Source organism: Hylobates moloch, unplaced genomic scaffold, assembly GCF_009828535.3.
Source record: "Hylobates moloch isolate HMO894 unplaced genomic scaffold, HMol_V3 SCAFFOLD_8, whole genome shotgun sequence".
NCBI lineage: Eukaryota > Metazoa > Chordata > Mammalia > Primates > Hylobatidae > Hylobates > Hylobates moloch.
The window spans coordinates 43,971,550-43,993,191 of NW_026652283.1; the positions used below are offsets into that span (position 1 = coordinate 43,971,550).

The 21,642-nt window shown below is 38.4% G+C and overlaps 1 protein-coding gene across 6 annotated transcripts in view; it reads right to left on the minus strand.

The window, feature by feature from the left end:
* The window catches only part of FOXJ3 (forkhead box J3), a 146,164-nt gene that overhangs the window by 32,227 nt on the left and 92,295 nt on the right, over positions 1-21,642 (minus strand). For 4 of the 6 annotated variants that reach the window (XM_032160472.2, XM_032160470.2, XM_032160469.2 and 1 more), the window contains one exon: positions 904-1,005. The exons of the other annotated variants lie outside the window; for them this stretch is intronic. In XM_032160472.2, coding sequence (XP_032016363.1) covers positions 904-1,005 — 102 coding nt within the window. The remainder of the gene's footprint in view (positions 1-903; positions 1,006-21,642) is intronic. 6 annotated transcript variants of the gene reach the window in all.

The following is a 21,642-nucleotide window of genomic DNA, read 5'->3' on the forward strand; positions in this document are numbered from 1 at the left end:
TAATCTGTCATCTGTTTAATCATTATCTTTCTACAAGTAAAAGGATCCTAGGAGTACCATATTAGTGCAATGATGTATGGGTATGTGTTCATATTTATGTGTGTGCATGAAGTGGGAGAACGAAAGAGAGAGGGAGAGAGAAAAAGAGGGTGAAAGCTAGAGGGAGAAAATGAAAACAAGACTGAAAGAGAATCTAAGCATAAGTATGAGAGATGTATGGCTCTGGAGTACTCATAGTCTAGTAGGGAAGAAAACAGATGAACAAAACTGGATTCATGAACTTCCCAGAGTCTTTTTAGGGTTTTGAGACACAAGATTAAGAAACTGTCTTATAAAGAAGAGACAGATATATACCTGTATCCCACTAGGGATATAATGACCCATCACAAAGTTGTGACTCAACCATCAAAATGTAGCAAACAACCATGTACTATTTCTGGCTATATTCCTAGACTTGAATATCATGAAAATAGGTAGACCACCATCCCAGTGAACTCTATGAGGCTGTCCAATTATTTATTTTACTAGATTCTGTTAACTCCCCAGAATTTGACAATCTTTTTTTCAACCGCATATTTGGAGAGGTAATTAACGATTCTGAAACAAACTGACTCAATAAAATGATGGCTCACAAATTCTATCAATGGGAATTGTGAGAGCCAAGAATTTTTAAATGAGTATAGAACTTCTCAATAAGGACTTTCCAATTTCTCCTGAGAGATATTTTTGTTCTAATTTGTGCATACCTCAAAACATTCTGAATTTAGCCTTCAAGCTACCATGTATAGGGTAGACAAATTTATATAATCTTTAAACTGAACCATATAGGATTCTATCATTACAAAGGCAAATTAAATGTACTATGCAATGACATTTCAATAATGTTTAAAAAAATGAAATTACTTTGTTAGTCACAGTGTTGATTGCCAGAGTTGGAGAGGCACTTCCCGAAATAATACACTCCATTCCCAAAGAATCTGAATCTATGCTATATGGAGTTGAGGCCTAAAATACAAGAACAAAATAAATAATTATTAGCTCATATATCCAGCAACTTTAACACAGTTTGAAGGGATCTCATCAAATTCTCGAACATCCAGTTTTGTGCTTTGTTTCTGAAAATGAATTTAAATCACTAGTGAAATCTCTTCTACTATATTTTAGTATGCTACTGACTTGATATTACAAAGTCCTTTGGTACGGCTACTCTCTAACAACTCTTTTAATTTACTGGAGGATAGGCTGACAAAAATTATAAACAAACTTCTGTAGTGAAAATTGCTAATGATCCCCTAATATCCATTCTCCCCTCATCCCTTTCAGTAATAGATATTTACAGTATCTACTCATGTCTGCCCAGCCACAGACTACCTTTCTAGATTCATGAGGAGCTACTTGTGGCCATGTGACTACGGTGTGACCAATGGGATGTGAGCAGGAGTGATGTGTGCCACTTCTGGGTCATGTCTTTGAAAGAAACCTGCTTGCCCACCATTCATTCTTTCTCTCTTATTGCAGATTTAAGACAGATATGGCGGTGGTGATCTTGCTTAACCATAAATAGCTGAGGGTAATACCCTGGGAAAATACTGGAAAAACAGGATTAGAAGGAACCTCGACATCTGAATGACCTTGTGAAACACAGCTGTTTGTATCTCTGACCTACCCATCAGTTTGGGCTTCTACCTGACAGAGAAATAAATCTCTCTGGTTTAAGCCAGTTACAGATTTTTAAAACTTTTGCTATTTATTTTTATTGATACATATTAGATGTACATATTTTGAGTATAATACATGTGATAATTTAATACATTCATATAATCAAATGAAAAATTTGAGATATCCTCAAATTTTATCTTTTGTTTATGCTGGGAATATTCAAATTATTCTAAGCTATTTTGAAATATACAATCAATTAATGTTTACTACAGCCACCCTACTGATTTATCAGACATCAGGTCTTATTTCTTCTTCTTATTATTATTTTTTGGGATGGAGTCTCGCTCTGTTGCCCAGGCTGCAGTGCAGTGGTGCAATCTCGGCTCACTGCAACCTCCACTTCCCATGTTCAAGCGATTCTCCTGCCTCAGCCTCCCAAGTAGCTGGGATTACAGGTGTGTGTCACCACTCCTGGCTAATTTTTGTATTTTTAGTAGAGACAGGGTTCACCATGTTGGCCAGGCTGGTCTCGAACTCCTGACCTAAAGTGATCCACCTGCCTCAGCCTCCCAAAGTGCTACTACAGGCCTGAGTCATCATGCCCAGCCAGTTCTTATTTCTTCTATCTAAGTGTATATTTATATCCATTAATCAACTTGTCTTCATCTCCCTTCCCCCTCCCCTTCCTGGCCTCTGATAATCACCAATCTACTTCCTATCTTCATGTAATCCACTTTTTTAGCCACCACATATGAGTGAGAATACACAATATTTGTCTTTCTGTGAGTGTATATCAGTTATAGTTTTATTTTTCCTCCTCTGCTAGAGCAACTGAACGATCTCCTAAATATACTTCATATGTACTGTTTAGAGTTAACATGGGTGTTAAAAACAATACGGAAAGTTTTCTGCTATTAGAATTTTGAATATATACATTGTGATAACTCCTCTCTCTCTCCTAAAAAATGGTTTTTATTGCTTCATTGAGCCCTCAAAATTTCAACTTCAAGGGTAAATGTTAAAGAGGGGCAAACAGAAGTAATTTATGATTATGATGCTAGCTGCATATATATTCCCTCTCTGGCAAAAACTATTTGTCCCACACATGATCCTAATTGTATATGCATTTCTAAAAGATCATACCAGATGAGCGAGAGAGCAATTTCACCAAGACACATTTCTGAAATTAATCTATCCTTTAATCCCTCAGCATTTTTCTCATTCCAGATAATCTAATCAACCTTCAGGCAGAGAATAGGGATCTTGATTGAAAAAGACCAGAGCTACCCCTACAAGCTAGAATCCAGTACTTAGGTCCCAGGTACACATTGAGAGCAAGGTGAAATAGAAGAGCTATAAAAACATCTCTATTTACGCCTCAGTTTTAGTGCCAGCCAACCAAGCTATAATTAAGTTAACACAGAAGATTACTTTAGAAAGGTACAAATCTCATATTCCCTTAACTCAACTCAGTCATCTCAGTCTGAACTATTGGTTCACTAATTCTCATTCTTCCCTTCTGGTAGGAAAAGGGAAATTTTTGTATTCTGATTTCATGTAAATTACTCGAACTTTATACTTGTTTTCTCATCTATAAAAAGAAGATTATGCTACTTCCTTTAGAGGTCTGTTAAGAACATCAACACAGTATTTCATGTAAAGCACTTAGCATGGTAACTGAAACACAGTAAGTGCTGGCCACTATGATGACCACTAGAATATATCTGCTACTGATGCCAAGGATCTGCTGATATAAATACTCATCCCTCAACAAAATACTAGTAAATCATATTCAACAGTTCAGTAAAAGGATCATTCACCATGATCAAGTGGGATTTATCCCTGGGATGTAAGGCTGATTCAATATACATGCACTAATAAATGTGATTCACCATATTAAGAGAATCAAAGACAAAAAGAATGAAGGATCATCCCAAAGATATTTTAAAAAGCATTTGACAAAATTCAATATCCTTTCATGACAAAAACACTCAACAAATAAGGTACAGAAGGAACATTCCTCAACACAATAAAGGTCATATATAATAAGTCCATAGCTAACACCATACTCAATGGTGAAAAGTTAAAGGCTTTTCCTCTTAAGACCAGGAACAAGACAAGGATGCCCACTGTCACCATTTCTATTCAACATAGTACTGGATGGCCTAGCCAAAGCAATTAGGCAAGAGAAGGAACTAGAGATGCTCATCGACTTATGATGGGGTTACGTCCCAATAAACCCATCATATACTGAAACTACCGTAAGTCAAAAATGTACTTAATGTACTTAACCTACTGAACATCACAGCTCAGCCTAACCTACCTTAAACATGTTCAGAACACTTACATTAAGCCACACATGAGCAAAAGCATCTATTTTATAATAAAGTGTTAAATATCTCATGTAATTTATTGAATACTATATTGAAGGTGAAAAACAGAATGGTTGTATAGGTACTTGAAGTACTGTTGCTACTGAATATGTGCTGCTTTTGCACCATCATAAAGTCAAAAAATGTTAAGCTAAAACACTCTCTAAGTCAGGTACTATCTACAAAAGGTGTCCAAATAGGAAACAATGAAGTGAAATTGGCTCTGCTGACATGCTCTTATATAGATCAAATCCTAAAGACTTCAACAAAAACAGAACAGTATTCAGTAAAGTTGTAAACAAATTCAGTAACGTTGCAGGATACAAGGTTAACCTATAAAAATCAGTAGCATTTCTATACACTAACAACAAACTACCTAAAAAAGCTATTAAGAAAACGATTCTTTTTTTTTCTTTCTCCAAGATGGTAGATTAAAGGGATTAACATGCCCCTCCCACTTGGAAAAATAAAATCATGTGTAGAGATTCATGCTGTGAACTTTTTTCCTAGAAGTAACACAGGAACTTAACAGAAAAACTGAAAGAAAATGCAGACCTTTTGAAATAAGTGGCAGGCAGCAGCCTACACCATGAAGCAGGTAGAAAACTGTTGTCTCTAGAGCTTGAGTGGGAGAGAGACTTCCTCCATGACACATACTCCCACTAGGGAGTCAGGCCAGTGGGAAATGCCTTAACCCTACCCAGGTATAAAATTCCTTAACCCGATCCAGGCCACAGGGGAATGCCTTAATGCTACCCAGTGCTGGAGCTGACTTAATGAGCAGTGGGGAGAATATGAGGAGAAGCGGCATCACGACATGCTTTTACATCCATTCCCAGACTCCAACAGGCCCTGAGGGAAGCCATTCCTGATCCTATCTCAGGGAAGACTGCCAGCTAATTCAGGCAGAGGTCACAGGTTGAGAGACGCTCCCAACTGAGACTTGTGATATAATCTTGAGTGCAGATGGAACCCCTTGGCCAGAACCGAGGGGCAAGTGAGAAGTGTGCTATAGCCACAGGTGCAGGAGCTGGGTGTCCCTGCTTTGCAGGCAGACCTGGAGGGATATGGCCTGAAAACTGTGGTTTCTGTCTTGGCTGGGAAGGCTTATAGCCTGGGGCAGTTTTGAGTTCTAAGTGCAGGCTGCCTACAACCCAACTAGCTGCCGCTAGCAGAACACTGGGTGTGAGATCTGTGTTGCCAAGTCCGTGGGAGCTGAGTGGGGCTTAATGCCATTTGCTACACCCAATGCCCCATGCAGATTATTTCATGCATCAGAGGCAGCTGTGCTTCACCCTGTAACACTATCTCGACAGCCACGGAACTGCCCTCTGACCCCCACTGGGGCCACTGCTTGCACCCACATGTGAAAAGCCAGAATGCAGACTTGCTTGACCCGGCCCCCATCTGGCTTTGTCCCTTCACTCGTCCTGGTAGCATAACACAACAGACTGGGACTTTGGGAAGCTCCATGGCCCCACCTATGGCCTGAGACACCAGAGTACCTTGGGTAACATAAGGCAAGCACAAATCCCACCACTACCACCATAGTTGGTGTTCTTTTGCAAGCATCACCTCTTGAGGCCAACCAGCACAGCCCATTACAACATCTGCAGGGACAATAACACCACCCTGAGGAAGGATAAATTTTTTGCATGACCTCAGCTATCGTCATTGCCTGTATCACCTTGGCTAACCAGAAGGTCTTGAGTCTGTCCACGTGCCCAGTACATTACTACTACAGTTGTCATTTGAGAAAGCCAACACAAGCTGGCATTTGAGAAAGCCAACACAAATCTCAAGGAGATTTCCTGGAGATAACCAAGGAAATCTCATAGTCTACATAACTCCCTTCCCACCCCCATCAGAGCTGGTGCTGGTACCCGCTGCTGGGAGACTAGAGGACAGGTCACATCACTGAATCCCTTGCATACATTCCCCAGCACCAGCCTGGAGTGGGGCAACCCCACTGAGCAGCTACACCCAGAAGAGCAGCAAGCTCCACAATAGTCTGGCCCTCAGGGACTGCTACTCCGAAGGGAAGGGGCGGGGCAGGGAGTGCACTACATTAAGGGAGCACCTCATGAGACAAAAGAAACAAGACTGCAGGCCTCAAGTCCTTTAACTTTCCACTTGTGGGGGAGTTTCTTTTATCAGAGAAACGTGCAGTGCTAAGCTCAGTGGGGGAAGTTTGTTTGGCCTACCCCAAAGTCAGGCAGCCCTGGTGCTCGTGAAGGGTCTTGAAGAAGGGGATTTCTTCTCCTCTCGCCCATCATTGCAGACACAGCTGGGGCGTCCCCCATGAGAGCTTGGCATGGGTGCATCTGTAGATACTCTTCCTGGAACACTTGGGGTAATTGCATCCTTACAGGAGGTGTGCCCTCCAGATTCAGGCTTCCATGAGAGGTAGAGTCAAAATCCCTCTTTACATGGAACATCACATTCCTGCAGATGAAAAGAGATGCCTGTCTGATCTGAATAGCTGGAACATCTGGTCAGGAGTGTGACTGGGAGGTGACTGTTTTCCTGCTGGCCTGAAAGACAGCTTTGGTGGTTTCCTTCCTTCCCCTTGAAAAGACCTCAGTGCATTTCACTGAGAGCTTCCCTAGCAGCCTCTGCCAAGGCTGGAAACTTTGCCCACCACTGGGGTATTGCCTTTACTACCTCCTTTGGCCATACCTGTGGATACCTCCTATCAGCCTGAAGCCTAAACTATTCAACTCAGTAAATAAAGTACTGGAGGAGAAAATTTTTAAATGCACACCACTGGGGAACAAGATAAGCTTCAAGAGACCTCTGCCATTCCAGCTCCACTGGAGATAGTGAGCCTGCTCACACATCCAGCACAATGCTACTACAACCAGCATTTGAGAAAGCCACTACACAAAGATTCTCTGTAACCAAGAAACTCATACAGAGTGTTCACCACGGAAAGCACCCAGAGCCAAAGCTGGGTGACAATAAACTATAAACATTAAAGTTACATCCTGGAGTAGTGGCGGTGAGGGGGGCCGGGGAAGGTAAGAAATGAAAAGACACAGTTGAATCAAAAATAAATTCAAAAATAATTAGAAGTGGCTGGGCACAGTGGCTCATGCCTGTAATCCCAGCACTTTGGGAGGCGAAGGTGGGTGGATCATTTGAGGTCAGGAGTTCGAGACCAGCCTGGCCAACATGGTGAAACCCCATATCTACTAAAAATACAAAATTTGGCTGGGCATGGTGGCACGTGCCTGTAGTCCCAGCTACTCGGGAGGCTGAGCCAGGAGAATGGCTTGAACCCAAAAGGCAGAGGTTGAGCCAAGATGGTGCCACTGCACTCCAGCCTGGGCGACATAGCAAGACTCCGTCTCAACAACAACATAATTCAAAAAGTTAATTGTGAATTTACTCAAAGAAATACAAGGTGAAAATGCAACAGAAAAAATTTAAAAAAACAATTCAGGATATGAGGGAAAAATTTTCCAAAGAGACAAGTATTTTAAAGCAAAACCAATCAGAACTTTGGAAATAAAAGACCTATTTAGAGAACTACAAAATGTGGTAGAAAGTTTTAACAACAGACTAGACCAGGTAGAAAAAAATAATTTCAGAGGTCGAAGACAAGGCTTTCAGGTTAACCTCATCAGATAAAAATAAAGAAAAAAAAAATGAAAAGAAATGAACAGTCTCCAAAATATATGGGATTATGTAAAAGAGCCAAACCTAACAATCATAGGTGTTCCTGAGGGAGAAGAAAAAGTTAAAATTTGGAAAACCTATTTCAGGGAATAATGGAGGAAAATTTCCCTGGTCTTGCTAGAGATACAAGAAACTCAAAGAACTTCTGGGAGATTCACTGCAAAAAGGACATCACCAAAGGAATAGAGTCATCAGATTATGTAAAGTCAAAGTGAAAGAAAAAGTCTAAGAGCAGTTAGACAAAAGCATCAGGTAATCTATAGAAGAAAACCTATCAGACTAACAGCAGACTTCTCAGCAGAAACCTTACAAGCCAGAAGGGCTTGGGGTCCTGTCTTTACTCCTTAACAGAATAACTGTCAGCCAAGAATTTTGTATCTAGCAAAAAAAAAACAAAACCAAAAAAAAAAACTAAGTTTCATAAGTGAAGGAGAAATAAAGTCTCTCAGAAAAGGAAATGCTAAGGAAACTTGTCAATAATAGGCCTGCCTACAAGAAATGCTAAAAGGAGTTCTTGAAACAAAAGGCTGATGTGCAAAAGAAGAGAAACTCCTGAAAGTATAAACTTCACAGGGCTTGTGAAACAATAACACAAGGAAGAAAAGAAAGTCACTACATAACAATAACAATCAACAGCATGACTGGAACAGTATCTCACATCTCAATATTAATGTTGAATGTAATGGTCTAAATGTTCCACTTGAAAGATATACACTAGCTGAATGGATTTAAAAAAATCACAAACCAAGTATCTGCTGTCTTCAGAAGACACACCTAACATGTAAGGATTCTTAAAGACTGAAGATAAAGGAGTGAAAAAAGATATTTCCGGCAAATGGAAGCCAAAACCAAGCAGGAGTAGCTACTCATGTATCATGTAAAAAAGACTTTAAAACAACAATAGTTAAAAAAAAAAAAAAGACACGATTATATAATGATAAAAGGATCAATTCAACAAGAAGATATAACAAACCTAAATACACATGCGCCTAACTCCAATGCTCCCAGATTCATAAAATCACTAGTACTAGAGCCAAGAGACATGGTACACATACACAATGGAATATTATTCAGTCTTTAAAGAACAGGAAATTCTGTCTAGGGGGCATTATGCTAAGTGAAATAAGCCAGCCACAGATAGAAAATGCTGTATAATTTCACCTATATGTGGAATCTAAAAAAACCCCAAACTCATAAAACCAGAGAATAGAATGGTGATTACCAGAAGTGGGAACAGGCAAAGAGGAGACACTGGTCAATGGGTACAAAGTTCTGGTGTTCTACTGCACATCCCAATGACTACAGTTAATAATATATTGTATATTTCAAAATAGCTGAGAGGATTTTAAATGTTCTCACCACAAATGATATCTGAGGTGATAAACTAATTAGCCTAATTTGATCATTCTACAATGTATACATGTGCTGAAACATCACATTGTACCCCATAAATATATACAATTATTGTCAATTAAAAATAAAACAAAGTAAAAACAAAGGAATACTCAATGGTGACTAATAAGAAAGGTGACAGCTTCGGTATGAGGCACTGTACTTCCACATAGCTTCAACTATTACAAAACAGTAAATTAAACAAACAAGCTTTTAATTATTTGTTCATGAATACTTCAGTTTCGATAGAGAGAGTAAAGGCACTCTCTTCACATACTCTGATATACTCAATAGTATGGTACATATTTTTATTTATAGGTGCACTGATTTTATGTTCTTAATAGGCGAAAAGTAGTCTGATCAGTAAAGCCAATAGATCTAGGCATCCCAAAATGTATTTGGATAATTTATTACAGCAGCCATCAACCGAAATTCTGGACAAAGAAAGTACCAATGAATCTAATCTGGTGGCACCAGTTAACTCAAGAAAGGTCCTTTCTGGAGTTCCCTAATTATACCTATTTGAGTTCTACTTCCTGTTTGGCAGTGTGATACCCCTATAGACCAACCTTCTGCTGATAACTATAAAGTATTATGGTGAGAAAAAATAGCTTCCTGAGCATTCCAAAGGGTAAATAAAATAGGCAGGTTGGGGAGGTAAGTCAAAACTTGGGAAGAATGTGGGTGAGTTTCCTGTTTGTTGCAGCTTTGCCCCAAGATTAGGCAATAGATGTGGAGTGCAGACAGCTAAAGCTGTTCTTCTGTCAGGAGGAACTAGGGAAAAGACCCCAGGTAAACACAGCCAGCCACCAGAGAGAAAAGGGAATCCCATAAGAGAGAAAGTTGAAAGAGATCCCATAATCCTGTGTATGACACAGCACAAATGTGCCAGGCTGAGGCCTGAACCATGCATATACAGATTTGCATCAAAGCAGAGGCTTAAGGATCAAATTGAAATTGGAACCACTGCTCACAGAAGGTGAAAGAGAAAGCTTACAATATAACACAGATAAGACAGCTGAAGTACAGATATCAATATTCTATAGATTATTCTAGAACCCAGAGTCTATAAAAACATAATATTCACAATGTCTAGGACACAGTCCAAAATTACCTGACACACAAGTAACTGAAAATATAGCCCATTCTTGGCAGAAGGGGAAATCTACAGATGCCCACTCCAAAAAAGACTCAGTTGTTGGAATTATGAGATAAGGAGTTTAAAACAGCTATTATAATCATTTATGCTCAATGAAACAAAGTTAAAAAAATACTTGAATGGAAATATAATAAAGGAAATCTCAAGAGAAAAATTTAAAAAATCAAAATTTTAGAATGGAAAAATATCCAAAAGAAAAATATATCAATGGATGGCCTTAATATTGAAATGGAAATGAGTAAGTAAAGAATCAGTAAACTTAAAGGTGGATCAGTAACCAATCTGAAGAACCAAAAGCTTATGAAAAAAAGAACAGAGCCTCAGAAGGCTGTGGGACAATCTCAAAAGGTCTAATGTATATCTGTGATTTATGGAAGAACAAAGAGAGAAAAGGGCAGAAAAAAATAGAAGAAAAAATGACTAAAATCTTTGAAACTTTAGTAAAAGACAAATTTAACAAATTCAAGAAGCTCAGTAAACCCCATAAAAATAAATGGAAGGAAAAACCACACTTAGATACATCATAATCAAATTCTTGAAAATAAAGATAGAAAAAAGCTAGAGAAAAACTACATATCACATGCAGGTAAACATCGACTGGGAAATGACTGTGGATTTCTCATCAGAAATGATGGAGGTCATAAGACAGTGAACATCTTTAAAGTGCTAAAATAAAACAGAATTATCAATCCAGACTGTATATCTAATAAAAAACACTCTTCAAAAATGAAGGCAGGCTGGGCGTGGCGGCTCACACACCTAGCACTTTGGGAGGTTGAGATGGGAGGATCACTTGAGGCCAAGAGTTTGAGACCAGCCTGGTCAACATAGTGAGACACCCATCTCTAAGGGGGAAAAAAAATTATATATCATATCATATACATATATATGTGAAACAGACAATTTTAAAAAATGAAGGCAAAATAAATACATTTTCAGGGAAAGAAAAACTAAGTGAATTTGTTGCTAGGAGACCTGTACTATAAGAAAGTTCTTTAGGCAGGGGAAAATTATAGCAAAGAAAAAACCTGGACCTTCTGAAACAAATGAAAGCACCAGAAATGGTAGACACTGGGTAAATATAAAAGACTACTGTTTTCCTCTTAAGTTTTAAAAATCACATAAATTATTTAAGGCAAAAGTTGTAACACTGTCTTATGAACATCTACAGATGTAACACATATTACAACTATGGGGTATAGAGAGGGAAAGAACAAAGAGGATCTATATGGTTGGAAGATTTTTACATTTATATGGAGTGATACACCAATAACTGAGTAGACTGCAAAAGGTTAAGGATGTACACTGAAATTCCTAGATATAAATAAATAAATAGGAACAGCTAAAAAGCCAACAGATAAATTAAAATGAGATACTAAAATATATCCAAAATAATCTAAAAGAAAGCAGGAAAAGGGAAAAGAGATGAAACTAAAAACAGAGGTCAAACAGAAAACAAAACATAAACCTAAATCAGTCATATTAATGATTTCATTAAATGTTAATGTAAATGCTCAATGAAAAGGCAAAGACTTTCAGAGAGGCTAAAAAAGCAAGACTGATAAATGCTGTCTGCTGATCTGGGGTGGAGAGGAGGAGAGGAACAGGAAAACTGTCTCTATTTGCAGATGACACAATTACTTATGACAAATCTCAAGAGGCATCTTCAAATAACTATTAGAACTAACAAGATAATAAAATACAAAGTTAATATATAAAAATTAATTATATTTTTATATACTAGCTACAAGCAATTGGAAAATGGATTTAAAAATACTTTGCAATAGGCTAGGCACAGTGGCTCACTCCTGTAATCCCAGCACTTCGGGAGGCCGAGGGTGGCGGATCACAAGGTCAAGAGATCAAGACCATCCTGGCCAACATGGCGAAACCCCATCTCTACTAAAAACACAAAACTTAGCTGGGTGTGGTGGCATGCACCTGTAGTCCCAGCTACTCGGGAGGCTGAGGCAGGAGAATGGCCTGCACCCGGGAGGCAGAGGTTGCAGTGAGCCGAGATTGTGCCACTGCATTCCAGCCTGGTGACACAGCAAGACTCCACCTCAAAAAAAAAAAAAAAATCCTTACAATATCATTGAAAAACAAAATACTCAGGATTAAATCTAACTGGAAGCATCCATGTCTCTATGCTGAAAACCAAAAAACACTCCTCAGAGAAATTAAATTAGACCTAATGAATGGAGAAATATAACATTTTTATGGATTAGAATATTCAATATTGCTAGGATGTCAATTTTCTCCAGATCACTGCTTACCTGGGGACAAGAGTGGAGTGAACTTCTGGGGATGATGAAAATGTTAATGTGCCACTGTTGATAATTTCACAGTTGTACAGATCCCAAAACTCCTCAACTTATAAACTTTAAATATGCAGTTAACTGTACAACTATCCCTCAATAGTGTTGTAAAAAAACAAAATCCTACCCATTCATCACAATGATCTCTTATGAAACTTTTCATGATCTCCATCTCTAACCAGACAGGATTTCCACCATTTTTAACCCCCAGGAAATTCTACTTAGGCATATATATTAGAGACAACATGCAGTGCTCCCACATAATGTATACTCAGTAGTTTTCCCAATTGAAATAAACATTTATTCAGTTCTACAGCTAAGAGTAAGCATGTAGATTGCAATTCTTCCTGTGCTCACTTACACCCTTTCCTTTAACTAAATCCTCACTCTTTCTCAGACTCCACCTCAGAGAGGGAAGGCACACAGTGCGGGAATCACTTAATCAACAAAACCACTCTGGTATTATAATTGAGAAACTGAATTACAAGTAACAGCAGATACATGTCCAGATGGAGAGTATCCCACCTAGAAAAATGTTCTCTTTTCTATTTATCCATCTATCCTCCAGTTCTTTTACTGATTATACTTGTAATCACCTTCAGGTGATTGTAAACACCTTCAGGAAAAAGTAATGTGTATTTCTTCCATCTTTGTTCCAAAAAAAGCTGGATAATTGCAGACAATGTGTTGATTTTTCCGCAAGGACCAATATGTTTAGGATAGTGAGTTGACAGATCTGGCCTCTTCTCCCCCATATAACTTTTATAACAATGCATTATAAGATTTTAGGCAAAACTATCCACGGCAATTTCCTGCTAACTGATCTTTTGCCCTTGTTCCCTTACCACTTATATTCTACACAACAGCTAGAGTGACCGTGTTAAAATTTAAGTCACATCATATCACTACTCTATTCATATCCCTCCAATGGCTTTCCACCTCCTTCAGAATAAAGATTGTCTTTACAATGGCTTAGAAAGCCCTGCACAATTTGCCTCCTGCTCCCACCCCTTACTTCTCTAATGAGAAGTCCTATCACTACTCCTCCCTCCACAAACACTGTCCAGCCACAGTAGCCTCCTTGTTGTTTCTCACCATGCCTAGTACATCTCTACCTCAGAGCCTTTGCACTTGTAGGACAGCAGATTCCCAGGCCTGTACAGCTGACAATCCACTTACATTTATATAAAGAAACTACAGCCAGAAAAATTAAATACTTATTCTAAGTTATAACATACACCTTTAAAACTAGGTCTCCAAACTTCCAGGTTAGTTCAGGAGTCCTCTCTTTTCCAGTTTCACTTTCTGCGGTTTCAGTTTCCTGTGATCAACCATGGTCTAAAAATATTAAATAAAAAAATTCCCGAAATAACAAATTCATAAGTTTTAAATTGCATGTTATTCGGAGCAGGGTGATAAAATCTTGTGTCACCCCACTCTGTCCCACCTGGGACATGAATCATCCCTTGTCCATCATATCATCCACTTTGTATACACTACCAGCAGCCCTCTTGGTTATCAGATTGACTGTCGTGGTATCGCTTTATTATTATTGTTGTTAACCTCTTACTGTGCCTAATTTATAAATTAAACTTTATCATAGGTATGCCTGTTTAGGAAAAAAACATGGTATATATAGGGTTCAGCACTGTCTGGTTTCAGGCAGCCACTGGGGGTCTTGGAATGTATCCCCCTCAGGGAGGTCTACTGTACCATTTCCCATAAATCTTGTACCAAATAAAAATGATACCCTCATGACTTTATAACGTAACTTGGCTTTGCGCTTACTATGCAAAAACATGGTAAAATAGTAACCTAAACAGAAACTTTAGGTCTTTAAATGATGTTAAAACACAAAGCAATCTAAAGTTTTGGATGCCCAGCATGGTGGCTTATGCCTATAATCCTAGCACTTTGAGAGGCCAAGGCAGGAGGTCTCGGCCAGGTGTTTGACACAAAGAAAGACCGGTCTCTACAAAAATAAGAAAAACTAGGTGGGCATAGTGGCATGTACCTATAGTCCCAGCTAATCAGGAAGCTAAACAGTTGAGGATAGCTTGAGCCCAGGAGGTCGAGACTACAGTGAGCCACGGTCACAACACTGTATTCCAGCCTGGGCAACAGAGTGAGACTTTGTCTCCAACAAATAAAGTTTTGGAGTTTTCTTTTTACAATTTCCATTTTCTACCACTGGCAACACCCCTATCCTCACTCCTAGCAGCTTTAAATGTTCAGACAGTTTACATTTCTAACAGGTGCATTATTTCCTAATTATAACTCTTTCAAAGTACCTTACCTGGGCTAAGCATACAACACAGTAAATATCTGAAATCACTACCCATATGCAATAGTCACATTCAGAGTTCCAGCTTCTACTGTAAAAGTGTTGAATGCGTCACTTATATTTTTTAACTCTGAATATGGAACTTAGGCACACTAAGCAGTGACCAGGAAGAGACTATTTCAATTACATGAAACAATACACTCAAAAAGATACACCGTGAGTCTACTAATTTAAGAGGAACAGCTGTGCACATACACACTTGAAAAGAGACAAAGTATGTTTTTAAAGGATTTCCTGGGCTAGGAATTGAAAATCCAGGAGGCTGCAAAGGAAAAAACAAAAACAAAGGGTCTGAAAACACACTCCACCAATAGGAAAAAAGTAAAGACACGGCAAAAACCACCTAAACCCACCCATATCCCACCTACACTCTGAAGGTTGCTTACTACAAATATCAGCAACTTTCTCCTCCAGGGCTTTTTTTCTGATTGGGAAGCATGCTTTGGCTTCATGCAGGACAAGCCAAAGGTGCTGAAAAGCTAAAGTCCCTAGAAGAATCACTCAATTAATGAGAAGGAAGAACTGATGGATAAATATCCCACTCGTTGGCCTGCAGCTCTAAACTGCCTCCCAGAGTCCCCAGTGAGATCGAGCTCTAGGTGCTAACAGTTTTAACTGACTGGGTAATTTACCCTTATTGGCTTCATTCCCTGTCCTATCTCCTTGCCCTACTTTGCAAGGATCATCCTCAAACTACCTGTGCTCAATTCCTTGCCTACTTCTGAGGAAACCCAAACCATGGCAGACATCTTTTCTTTTTCTCTAAAGGAAAGTCTCCTAGGATAGATACAAAATCTTCCTTTAATGCAATAGTTCTCAAATTTTTAGTCTCAGGCCAATAAACATTAATTCATTTAAAACCAACAAGAATAAACATACATGTTAACATAATATTAATTTGCATAAACATTCTCCAAAACAAAAATATTTAGAAGAATGGCATTAATTTACGTATTTTTAATTGCTATAATGCTTGCCATTATAGAAGACACATCTGCCTCAGCATTCAATCTATGGCAAAATCACATGTCATGTAGTCTCTAGAAAAGTTGTGAGCGATAATGAATGAAAAAAGCAAAGAACATCTGAGTTTTATTATGAACATAGTTCTGACCTCATGTGCTCCCTGAAACAGCCTCACACACTGAGAACTACTGAGACAGCATCATAAGTTTCTATAAGCAAAGAATAACATTAGAAAATAGTCAAAAGATTTAAGTTAAAAAGGGGGTTGGGGGGATCAAAGAATGAATAGACAAGAATATGATTTCTTGATTATCAACATGATAAAAATAACTTGGAGCGCTCACTGTTTTGAGGCATTTCTTTCTTTTATTGAGAAAGGGTCTTGCTCTGTTGCTCAGGCTGGAGTGCAGTGGCACAATCATGGCTCACTGCAACCTCAAACTCCTGGGCTCATGCAATCCTCTGGCCTCAGTCTCCCCAGTAGCTGGGACTAGAGGCAGGTACCACCACACCCAGTTTTCTTTTTTTTTTTTTTTCTTTTGGTAGAGATGGAGAGGTGGGTCTTATCTTGCTGCCCAAGACTCTCAAAGTGCTGCGATTACAGGCATGATCCACTGCTAAAAAACTACCTAAGATACATGTTCCCTCTTCTACTCCTTGACACTAGTTTCCTTGTAATAGTTTAATTGCTTGCAAGCCCAAATTAAAAAGCAAAATGCAGAAAGGTCAGGAAACTGGCCAAGCACAGGTGGCTCACACCTTAATCCCAGTACTTTGGGGGGCCAAGGCAAGAGAACTGCTTGAGCCCAGGAGTTTGAGACCAGCCTGGGAAATGTAGCAAGACCCTGTCTCTATTTAAAAAAAAAAAAAAAAAAAAGAAGAAGAAGAAGAAAAAAAAGATATAAAAAGTTGAAAAATAAGGAATTACTATCTTTCTTGGATTCCATGCTCAGTCAACCATACTGACCTGTCTTGCAATTTGAGGGCATTCCTTTTTACGACCAGTTTTTCACTTTCCAAATCCCACTAATCTGCCCTATTTCAGTTCATCCATCAGGCCTCCAATTAACATCACTTCTTCAAGAAAATCTTCCCTGATTCTTAGATTGTTATGCCTCTCTCCTACATGGCCCCACAGTTCTCAAAGACCCTTATCTTTCTGTGACCACATAATTTATCATCCACAAGCTATCTGGAGAATGAATGCAGAACTAGTAGTTATGCTGAGACAATAAGCAACACCAGGAATGTACATTCATCCTACCTTATCAGTTTATCTTCCAAGCTTGAGTAAGAGCTTCATGAGGAGAAGGTATGACTGTCTTGTTTACCAACTGTTCCCTCAACACTTAACTCAGTGCTTAGAATACAAAAGGTGTGGTCTGATAAGCATGAATTTTTATAATGCAAATTAACTTCAAAAAGGAAAATCTTATCCAGACAAAATTAACTACTGTGTTCCCACTCAAATCCTAATACTTTTCTATCCAATACCTTTAATAAAGACCTCTTATCTTGTGTTTACTCCTCCCTTACTCTCTCTAAATTCCCTCCCCTCAATCAGAATATAAACTTCAAGAGGACAGGATGCAGGTTTTGTGTTTTGTTCATTGCTGTTTCCTCAGGATCTAGAACAATCCCTTTTCATGATAGACACTTAACCCTCATTTATAGAGATGTACCCTGAATGGTATTCTCTCTACGTTGCTCTGCCTATCTCCACCTGAAACCTAAGCCACATAACCTATGAAGCCTTCTCAGACTGTACTAGTAAGAAATAATCTCTCCTTCCTCTGCACACAATAGTTTATCTTTCTTAAAATACCTTCTATACTTTACCCTTGTCCTAAAATTATGTGTCTTACGTCTTATTCTTCTTGGTATGCACCACAGTACCCTAGTACAATGCCTGGCTCACAGTATCTACAGAATAAAGATCTGTCCAACTGATAAAATGACACTACATATAATTACAGGTATATACAGCATTCAGAAAGCACGCTAGTTTTCCAAAGAACCTCATTCATGTACATATCCCTAGCTCAGGCCATTACTATTGCAACACCATCTGTATCTACTCAGCATCTTCCTCTTGCAATGGGTTATTTTGTGAAGAGTATGTACCTTAACTGTTTTGATTCACTTCTCAACACTATGGGCTGTCAAATCAAAGTAAAAGTCCTGATCTCATAACTTTAGGTTATCTAACCAAATCTGTCTACCCCTTATCTAAATATCCACACTCCAGCCTAAGTTCTTCACAACAATTTAAAGGGTCTTCAATTATGCCCACCTGTACTTCTTACCTACTAGTCAATCATGCATGCTGTGTCTCCAAGTGGAACATCCTTTAGTATTTTCTACGCAAAAACAGCTCCACTTTCGCACCAAAATTATTAGTCTCAAAGTCTCATTCCTCTTCCTTAGAGGCCTTCCCAGAGAGCATTATGTATTTTGAGTCACTTCAGTTGGTCTACCAAATTCATTACTTAATATTTGCTCTGTCATTTATAATCACATTTATGTTACTTAATTATATATGTTTGAATTAATGTAGGGAATTCTGCTTTAAATCAAGGATGATGAGCTCACAACAGAATATGCATCTGTAAAAAGAATTTTGATTCAGTGTTGTAGTCTTCAGCATAACAAATACTAGTGGAAGAATAATGTAGTTGTAGACAGCACAGACTGTGAAGGCAAGACCATCTGAGTTCAAATTCTGGCATTGGTATTTTTTAGTACCTTGGATAACTCACTTAACATCCATGTTCATCAGCTTCAGAGTTATTTTAAAAATTACATGAGTTAATACACATAAAATCCTTTAAAAAGCATTTGACACATAAATTCAGCATAATCTTCTATTGTTTTGACTTTTAGCCTCTTACTTATAGCTGAGAATACTGAAGTGCAAAAAATTTAACAACTTGCCAAAAGTCACAGGAACTAGTAAGTTGTGAAGTCAGAAAAGAAACATCAGATTCCTACTAGAGTCTGTCCATTTTATTCAGTATCTTTTCAATAAACTGAAATTTTATTCAATTTGTTTAAGGTCTTCAGGACCATTATATGATTAAAAAATGGTAAGATGAAATAATTGTTTAAAAGGAAAAGGAGATTTATATACTAATTTATGGATTAAGAAAAGAAGAAATGTAATAATAATAGAACAGACAGCACACACAGGCTTATGCTCATGTAAATGGAGGGGACAGGTGAGTATTCCAGAGAACTGGGTTAAGCATATTAGGATGGAGCCAGCCTGGCCAATATGGTGAAACCCCATCTCTACTAAAAATACAAAAATTAGTTGGGCGTGGTGGTGAACTACTCGGAGGGGCTGAGGCAGGAGAATCACTTGAACCCAGGAGGCAGAGGTTGCAGCGATCCAAGATTGCACCACTGCACTCCAGCCTGGGTGTCTTTTGAGACTCTGTCTCAAAAGAAAAAATAAATAAATAAAAATAAGAAAGAAAAATAAATATTAGGATGGAGGTAACTGTCAGCTTTATCTTCCGTTTAAAACATAAAGATGCTCTTGCTTGCATTTTTTAAAATAACTTTTCTTTAGCAGTTTAGAAAGTCTTTTTTCAGCTGGGCCCAGTGGCTCACATCTATAATCCCAGCACTTTGGGAGGCTGAAATGGGTGGACTGCTTGAGCCCAGGAGTTTGAGACCAGCCTGGGCAACATGGCAAGACCCCATCTCTACCAAAAATTTTAAAATTAGGTGGGCGTGGTGGTAGTCCCAGCTACTCAGGAGGCTGAGACAGGAGGATCAACCTGGGCCCAGGAGGTAGAGGCTGCAGTGAGCCAGCAGCACCACTGCACTCTAGCCTGGGTGACAGAGTGAAATCCAGTCTCCCAAAAAAAAAAAAAAAAAAAAAAAAAAAAGGAAAGAAAGCCTTCTCTGTTCCATCAAAAGCTCATCACTTCAAAATTAAAAATGTGTGAAATAATTTTTATTTTTTCACACAGAATTTCAATGTTTACATATGGACAAAGGAATCACAAATTTCAGAAATTTAATAAGGAACTTAGAGGGATATCAATTTATTTACCATCTACGTTTAACTTTTATCCTTTAAATGTCTGAAGGTCATGTTCAGGACCATCACTATTTTCCCTAGGCATTTTCTTAGATAAAACCCAATAGTTACTTAAAATATAAACTCTGTCCTAACAAAAATACTATATATTATATAACCTCTCACTTTCCACTCTAAAAAAAACTCGGAAAAATACAGGTAATTCAGTTTATCAGGGCAGGAAATTATGTTTCATAAGAACACTATATTTTAGTATATTTGTTAAATAATATCCGTTCCCCTAATTATATGCCCTTTGCTTATAGCTAATCTCTTTGTATGCTCCTACAGGGGCAACCAATATCCAGCTTAGGCCAAAATGAATATCAGTATTAGTAATCGAAAGGCCCTGGTATGGTTATGAATATTTTGTGAAAATATACCACAAAAGTAAATTTCTGAATATTTTACATTTTAAACTTAAAGTGATGATCAAAAAGCAGTAGAAAATGAATACAGAAAATATATGTCCAAAATGTACATTCAATAACACATGCTTTTGTAACCTGAATCCTGTATTTCTTTAGGCCTCCACTATAAAACTGCCAATACAGTCTCAGAAAAAAAAAGGAAGACTCTCAAAAATAGGGAGGGATTGCTTTAATAAAACAAGGTAACAAGAATAAAAGGCAAGCTTAATATCCAAAAGACACGCACAGTTGTTAACGCAATTCCAACTTCCAAAAACAACTGAAATTCCAGGAACTTCGGAAGAAAAAAGCAAATAGAGAAGACCACAATTCTTCAGCTCTTCAATCTTTTCCAAATTGTTTAACAATGCTATGTCTTTTTTAAAAAGTGGATTTTTCTCCCCTTCCTTCAAATTCTGGCAACAGGTGCTAAATGTTTTATACTCCACATATTCATATAATTGCCCATGCATTAAGCCTACTTTAAAAGGCAAAGGCTAGGTATAAGCTGAGAGGAGTGCTTAAAAAAAAAAAGGCAAAGAAAGGAGAGCAGAAACTGATGTTCATTCCTTCTCAAATGATAACATACTGAGCTTATCAGCATCTCTTGTAAAATTGTGTAGCTCTGGCCAGACGCAGTGGGTCACACCTGTAGTCCCAGCACTTTGAGAGGCCAAGGTGGGTGGATCACCTGAGGTTAGGAGTTCGAAACCAGCCTGGCCAACATGGCAAAACCCTGTCTCTACTAAAAATATAAAAATTAGCCAGGCACAGTGGGTGCCTGTAATCCCAACTACTTGGGAGGCTGCGTCAGGAGAATGGCTTGAACACAGGAGGTGGGGGTTGCAGTGAGCTGAGATCACGCCATTGCACTCCAGCCTGGGTGACAGAGCGAGACTCCATCTCAAAAAAAAAAAAAAAAAAATTGTCTAGCTCTGTTACCAGGAGACCATGTCACCAATACTAAACTTTAACTTCTTAAACTCTGGTTTGTGTAAAGTCAAAAGTTGTTCTGGCCTAAGAATTCATTTTATATATCTTGATAACTGGACTGAATTCCCTCTGCTGAATCCAATAAGTCTTCCTTACTAAATCTCATTGCTGTTATACCTCATGAACTCATGTGATCCCAACCTAATCCCAGTTTGAGATCTTTATCTTTGAGGCTCAAAAGTTTTAACCCTTTACCAGGAATGGGCATAGAACAAATTTATTTGACCAAGCATTTACTCCGTTTCTTCCATCTTATCC